Source organism: Ictalurus punctatus, chromosome 24 (genome assembly GCF_001660625.3).
Source record: "Ictalurus punctatus breed USDA103 chromosome 24, Coco_2.0, whole genome shotgun sequence".
Classification (NCBI taxonomy): Eukaryota; Metazoa; Chordata; class Actinopteri; order Siluriformes; family Ictaluridae; genus Ictalurus; species Ictalurus punctatus.
Genome location: NC_030439.2, coordinates 137,501 through 145,000, shown reverse-complemented (window position 1 = coordinate 145,000; position 7,500 = coordinate 137,501). Strand labels below are relative to the sequence as shown.

At 37.7% G+C, this 7,500-nt stretch overlaps 2 protein-coding genes across 7 annotated transcripts in view; both read right to left on the bottom strand.

The window, feature by feature from the left end:
- Positions 1-6,199, bottom strand: part of LOC128629106 (uncharacterized) — an 8,327-nt gene extending 2,128 nt beyond the window's left edge. The window contains exons 1-10 of one of the 5 annotated variants that reach the window (XM_053675469.1): positions 5,706-6,199; positions 5,181-5,306; positions 3,993-4,291; positions 3,373-3,472; positions 1,535-2,718; positions 1,193-1,380; positions 970-1,083; positions 669-802; positions 333-554; positions 30-229 (exon numbers count right to left, since the gene is read on the bottom strand). In XM_053675469.1, coding sequence (XP_053531444.1) covers positions 30-229; positions 333-554; positions 669-802; positions 970-1,083; positions 1,193-1,380; positions 1,535-1,574 — 898 coding nt within the window. In that variant the 5' untranslated portion in view covers positions 1,575-2,718; positions 3,373-3,472; positions 3,993-4,291; positions 5,181-5,306; positions 5,706-6,199. Of the gene's footprint in view, positions 1-29; positions 230-332; positions 555-668; positions 803-969; positions 1,084-1,192; positions 1,381-1,534; positions 2,719-3,372; positions 3,473-3,992; positions 4,292-5,180; positions 5,387-5,705 lie in introns of those variants that run through there. The other 4 variants (XM_053675471.1, XM_053675470.1, XM_053675468.1 and 1 more) reach the window with 4 other exon arrangements.
- Positions 6,200-6,963: 764 nt separating this feature from the next.
- Positions 6,964-7,500, bottom strand: part of LOC128629085 (nanos homolog 1-like) — a 1,518-nt gene continuing 981 nt past the window's right edge. For both annotated transcript variants that reach the window (XM_053675398.1, XM_053675399.1), the window contains one exon: positions 6,964-7,500. This exon is cut by the window's right edge. The gene's annotated coding sequence lies outside the window, so the exon portion shown is untranslated.

Sequence of the window (7,500 nt, the reverse complement as noted above, 5' to 3'; positions counted from 1 at the left end):
TTTTGGTATTCATTGAACAGGGTACTTACTCAGCAGCCGTTCCATTCTTTTGGCCTTTTGGGCGGCACGCCACTTGTCGTAGAAGACACGATCGCCCGGAAACCCTGCCTTTAACCTGTCCAGTTTGGTGGGTGCTTTGCTGTCTGCCGATGCCGGAAACCTCATTAAAAAGGCTGCAAAGTCTAAAGACTTTGTGCCCGATGGACCGGAAAACCGGTCGGTGTCAGAGCTGTAAGAGGAAAGAAGGTATGTGTTATCATATTAGAAATTAGGTGAACAACAAATACATGCAATTGTGATGTTACGTGTCTCTTTAAGATGAAGAACCCTACCCTGCCAAGGAGTCCAGCAGTGTAGCCGTGGCCACTACAGTCTGTGGCGTAGGTACTCTGCGCAGTTTGGCCACAGCAGTGTTGTAGGCCAGGTAAGAGGACACGGCCTCCTTCTCCGTGTCCGTCAGGTTAGCCGCCGCTGTCTCTAAAGCACTTCTCGCCTGACGACTGGTGGCTCTTAAAAAGTTTTCGAGTGTTCCCATACTCCAGCTTTTTTCATAACTGCAGAAAGAAAGGTTTACATGAAATGTTAATTGTAGTATGATCGGGTCTGATATTTTCTGTATAGAAAATGAACAATCACACACGAGTACGTCGAATTGTGTAGGTACGTACGCTTTGTGGAGCACACCGAGGTCATTCGAAACTGTGAGCAAAGCAGTGTCAGCTGACGAAAGGAAGAACCTGTCACAGTTCAGGTCACTCCTGATCACTCTTGGCCGGATGTGCGAGTAATATGCCTGCAACCACTGTGTGAACGAGAAATACACGGGCACTTAATTTTACGGTTGTCTCAGGAATAAAATGCAGATGAGCTGAACCACAGGCTGAACAATTTCTGTAAGGTACAGTATAGACACAATTATATACACTTCCAAAATCCCCACTAAAATCATGGGCTAGCAGAAGAACTTACAGCTTCCTCCTCCTTTGTCAAGGCAAAACAGGCAGCTCGCTGCATCGTTTCATTTCGGCCGAAGCCAATCACCACCCTGTCGTCAACTTCCTTCCTGTTGACCCACTCTGACACCTGAAAAACAATGGAAAGGCAGAATTTGTTAATGAACACATTTGTAAATAACCACCACAGCATATTAAAAGAGAAAAGTCGTTTAGACCGTTAAAATAGATGCACTCACGGTCAGGCCTTGCACAGCTGCCGGGCACTGAAAGTGACGTAACACCAAAAGTGCCGTGCAGTAGCGGCGATAGCTGGTCTCCTCTGTTGAGAGGACCTGTGCGCTTGAGACGAGCTTCCGAAAGATTTTCAGGAAGTCGTTCCTGGCTACCGCCAAAATGGCCTGGTACTGTGTCACTGTCATCATATCTATTTTGAACACAGAAAAAAAACAGAGACGTCTAATTAAAAAGGCCGTACTCAGCGCTGTAGTAGTGAATGATAACATTTGTAATAATACAGAAGGAATTAGTAATAATACAGAATTTGTCATACAGAACACTTTATTGCTTATTGTCGTTACCTCTGATCAGAAGTCGAACCCTGTTGTGAGGAGGTGGCATCACCTGAGTCAATGGCCGTGTCTGACTCTTGCGGCATGTTGGTGATAAAGAACCCACGCCTCTGAAATTCTTCCGCCAGTAAAGAAGCACACGGACTGTGGGGCAGGATAGAACAAAGCTGGCGGTAATCCCAGGTCCTGTTCCTCCAGACCCACCGTCTGGAAGATACCTTGGCCTTCTGGATCTCAGCTTGCCTTTCTTCTGCTGTGCTGTCTTTCATACACACTCTAGCCAGGTGGCCAGCGAGAGGTTTCTGCGGCTTCTTGCACCGCAAGCAGTGGACAATGTTGCGTTCAGCAAACCTTCAAAATAACGAGACCATGAGTACAGAGAAAGTCCAGTGAAAGAAACACAAATAAACACAAGCAAATACACTAAATGACACAAAATGTCTTACCTGTTTGGAGCCATTCTTAAAGCGGTATCAAAGCAAAATTAAGCAAATGCAGGAACAGAATTTATATCCTTATCCAAAAAAGAGTAAAGTACCTTGAATGTACCCTCTGTATTTATGCCCAAACATTAGACACGCCCACCTATTCTGAGGCATCAGGCGACCAATCACCAATTCGTTGACAGGTAATACAAAGCTGGGTTGAGGTCTGGAGGGATACGCCTTCTGTGGTGTAATGCTTGGCATATCACTTTGTCTTGAAAATGCAGCTCGGACTATCTAAAATGTATGTTTTGATTAAGCATTATGCAAATAAATAGAGTTAAAAAAAAACAAACAAAAAACTGGCATACAGGTATATATAACAAGATATATGGTCAGGCAAATTAACAAGACCATTTTGGAGTTCACTAGAATTTTTTTCTTTAAAAAAAAAAACATCACGTCCTTAGCCACTGGGAGATGGATGGATATTCCGATGGAACGCTAGGGAGCATCTTGCTGTTAGGGATGTGAAAGCAAATTTAATAGTATTTCATAAATAATACTTTAGTGGCACAAAATAATAATATAAACTAGTCAGAAGTATTGGTATAAGTGTGTAAATAAAATTTATAACAAGAATTTAAGTGTACCCTGAAAAGATACTTATTTCGTGACAGATGAAGTCTGTTATTCTGACTAGTTTATATTATTATATAATAATAACAAACAGTCCATATTGCAACAAATACTCACTTGGAATTTAACCTGTAGGGAAAAATGAAATGATTACATATCCATTTCTCTGAACGACAACCCAGAAAGAAGCATTTACTGACATACAGATATACAGATATATATATATATATATAAAAAAAAATATATGGCCATGCAAATTAACAAGTCCATTTTTCGAGGCACTCCATGTTCACGAGAATTTTTTTTCATTAAAAAAAAAAAAGACACCACGTCCTTTAGCCACTGATTAAACTGCATTAGTTTTGACACATGATACAGCTGAACAATGGACTTTTTAGGGCTGGTCTGTGTACCCAAGATAAAAGTATTAAATTGAATTAAATTTTTTTTTTCTAAAATATTTTATTTTTACATGGTTATGTATATACTGCAAAACCCAACAACAGACACGTGAATTCAAATGGGAAGTGTCTGTAACTCCATAAAATATGGAATAAAGTGTTGCCATTTATATATATATATATATATATATATATATATATATATATATATATATATATATATATATATATATATATATATATAACATAATAATATAAACTAGTCAGAAGTATTTGTATAAGTGTTGAAATAAAGTTTATAACAAGAATTCAAGTGTACCCTGTAAAGATACTTATTTCGTGACAGATGAAGTCAGAATAGCTTACTGTAACAAATTCTCACCTAGAATTTAAGCTCCATCAGCTGAATAGCTCGATAGCTCATTCGTTAACGGCCCATCGAGGTGAACAAAAGACTGCCCCGTCATACAGTGGACCCTGACCTGTAGGGAAAAATGAAATGATTACATTTACATTTACATTTAAATTTGTGTAAATACTAGTGTAAAAAAAAAACAAACAAACATGTAGAATGTGCATAAATACGGCCCGTATTACTTATCTTCCCTTTTTTTTAATGATTGAGTTTTTCAATGTAAATAAACTTGCCTTGCCTTCTGACTAGTTTATATTAATATGCTCACTAGATATGTCACTAGATATATCACTAATATGTGTCACTAGAATACGGTGTAAATGTGTAAATACTCCTCTGTAAATAAAATTTGTATTTGTATGAGTGTATAAATCAGTTTTGGAACAAGAATGTAAGTTTACCCTGTAACGATGTGCTCCCAGTTTATTTATTATTGGTGTGGTTTGGTGTATATTGGTTTATTTCCTATACAAGAAAATCTTTTATAGCAAATGGGGTTAGACTTCCTTTGGTTATAAATGTGTAATTACATGTGTAAATGTATGTAAATACTCCTCTGTAAAGCACTGAAAATATCTACCACCAACCTGCACATACATGGTTGATGACCATGATTCTGTTGACCGGCTCACAGTGCGGAGCGAGATCCTGCAGGATGTCCTGGGGTGGTGATAAATTCTGATGGCTTGCTCTCGGTCTGTTTGCCTTCACCCATCGCTCGTGCAGCTTCCGCTGAAAGCTAGGTGGTATGTCAGCACGCAGAGCCTTATCTGGCCTTATCACGGGCAGATCGCGGAGCCTTATCACGGCCAGTAAGTCTCCTTTGGCGGCCCTGAGCACAGCTGTGCGGTCATGCGTTGTCAGTTCTGCAGTCAACCTCCCGTGCCTGTGGAAAAGATCAAACATATTAACATATCATAATATTATTTGTCACATTGCACACATATATATATATATATATATATATATATATTCAGAGGGACACAGCACTGTGAGTGCTGAGGACGGTGTTCACATGGTTTTATTTAGAAAACATGAATGGACAGGCTATGTGCATTGACGCACATTCGCCTTGCTGTGAGTGCCAGCCAGACTGACAGACTTTTGGGCGGTTAATCAACCACTCAAGGAAACGTTGCAACCGGAGTCCCAGAGCATACACTCTTCAAAACGGGGAGGACATTATTTAAAAAAAATATGTAGAATGTGCATAAATACGGCCCGTATTACTTGTTATCTTCCTTTTTTTAATGAATGAGTTTTTCAATGTAAATAAACTTGCCTTGCCTTCTGACTAGTTTATATTAATATGCTCTGTGTCACTAGAATACTGGTGTAAATGTGTAAATACTCCTCTGTAAATAAAATTTGCATTTGTATGAGTGTATAAATCAGTTTTGGAACAAGAATGTAAGTTTACCCTGTAACGATGTGCTCCCAGTTTATTTATTATTGGTGTGGTTTGGTGTATATTGGTTTATTTCCTATACAAGAAAATCTTTTATAGCAAATGGGATTAGACTTCCTTTGGTTATAAATGTGTAATTACATGTGTAAATGTGTGTAAATACTCCTCTGTCAAAAAAAAAAAAAAAAATGTGTATGTGCATGAGTGTTTAAATACAATTTGTAACAAGAATTTAACGAGCCTCCATGAAATGCATCAGGTGCCCATTAAAAATGTTGTTGATGTCACTTGTTGTGACATTTTTGTTGACTAGCTAGACAGAAGGAGACCAGAAGTTTTTAAAGCACTGAAAATATCTACCACCAACCTGCACATACGTGGTTGATGACCGTGATTCTGTTGCTCGCTCAGTCCGGAGCGAGATCCTGCAGGATGTCGTGGGGTGGTGATAAATTCTGATCGCTTGCTCTCGGTCTGTTTGCCTAAACAATTTCTGAGATTAATAGATATAAATTGTTGAATATCGATATTGTCTGTTTCCCACCTTGTTAATTCGTTGTTCATAATTATTGTGAGAACTCATTAACGTGATCAGTGTCTTCACATAGATGAGTATCATTTATCATTAATAATAATATATATAACTAAAGGCAAACTGAGCAAATTTGTTATTTCAGAAGAGTTTATCAAACTGGTATCGCTTCGTATGACTCAGTACCCCTGAAGTAGCTCTCAGTTTCAAAAAGGTTGGTGACCCCGATCTATACGAACGTGCAGGAAACGGGAATCAAACATTACTTTCTAGTCAGTCAATGATGATTCAGTAGAATAATTCGGCAAATAACGACCAAAACAAACGGTAAAACTGAACAATATAAACATGGGAACTTACCAATTGTCCTGACCGGAATATACTAACAAGATATGAACACCTATACCAATTATCCCGGTGTGCGTCGCTAATAACGGAACGTGCAGGAACGGGAATCAAACATTACTTCCTAGTCAGACAATGATGATTCAGTGGAATAATTCCGCAAATTAAGACAAAAATAAACGGTAAAAGTAAAGGTTCACAAATTAAATACTGTTTATTATATCAAACGGGCTTTGTATATAATACTCAGAGTTGTATGTAACATTTGGTCGTGGTAGTAACGGTAGTAAAGGCACAAACACAAAGACTCACAGTCACACTGCATGCTCAAAGATACACAAAGATCAGAGGTAAAGTTAAAGAAAAACAATTTTATTTAAATATTCAGCCCATCCCCCTCCTCTTCATCTGTGTCTTTCTCATACTCGTCATCACCAAAGTACTTGAGGGAAAAATATAAATGAACAAAATGGAAAAAAAAAAAAAAACAACAACAAAAAAAAACAAACAATTTTAAATATATGATAGTGTATGTATTGTTCTCCTTAGTGGCTGTCTTTTTCTGACTGCTTCAAAAGGTGAAATAATAAATCAAATTAAATGCAATTCAATTGCAATGATCAAAACGATCAGAGTCACATTTATTCTCACATTTAATGTGATACACTTTTATTTAGTCACACCATTATCAAACAAGTTATTATATAAACATGTGGCTTATCTGTGTGCTTGCATGAGGGAATCCTCAATCATTACACCAGAGCTGGTGAAAATTTCAGAAATTCACTAGAGTACCATCTACGTCCACCAGGACAGGCAAAGGTTGGTCTTGGGCCTTCAAAGGTCAACTTCAACTTGCACTAAATAATATCCTGTTCACCACCAGAAGGTCCCGTATAAACATTCTAGGCATCTCTGCAAAGGCCTAATTCTCAGCTTTAATATAATAATTAAAGTTTTATTAATTCTTTAAATAGTTGATCTATGAAAATATGCTCTGTTGGAATATGCTCTTCTGTCTTCCTTAATGGCCCTGCTGTTGTTGGCACAGCCACAGAAGATACAGGCTTTCCCCCAGAATTTCACGTTTGAATTTGAATTAAATTAAGTCAAAACGATTGTGTCTGCTTAATAGCCACCCTAAACTAGCTCTTGAAGTCAGTGAAGACAAAAATTCACACTCTGGTCACATTTTTATTTTACAAGAGTGGACAAAAAAATTAAAACAACAAAAAAATCTTTTTAGAAATTGAAACTGTTACAAAATTGCAGAAGATTCAGAGGCATCAACTATGTCATTTCTACCAAGACAGTATAACATTTACGTTTTATATAATATCTAAAAACAAACAAATGCAGCACCGAGGCTTGTTACATGCATATAAACTATATTAACTCAAATCCAAAATGCTCTAAAATATTTTAAAAGGTCACACATCAGAAGTTCTTAGAATTGTCAATAAAATAGACCAGAAAAATAGCATCAGGTCAGAGATTCACGGTCCCATCATGAAGCCCTGGAAAAACCTGCACCTGTAACATGTTGCACCTGTGATGATCCAAAGAGGTCTGAGCACAAGCTTGTTAGAGAAATCAGCTTCAAAAACCCCAGTGAAAATAAACACACAAAACAAGTGCATACACAAATAAAGTGCACACAAAGTTAGTAAAGTAAAACTCTTGACAGTCACACCTTTCCAGGTGTTACAGCACTAAACCCAGGGCATGTCATTCCAGAGCTAAAAACAACTAAGCCTAACAGCTCTAAGCCATAACTATAAGTACAATAATGCAGACATTAAAAATATAA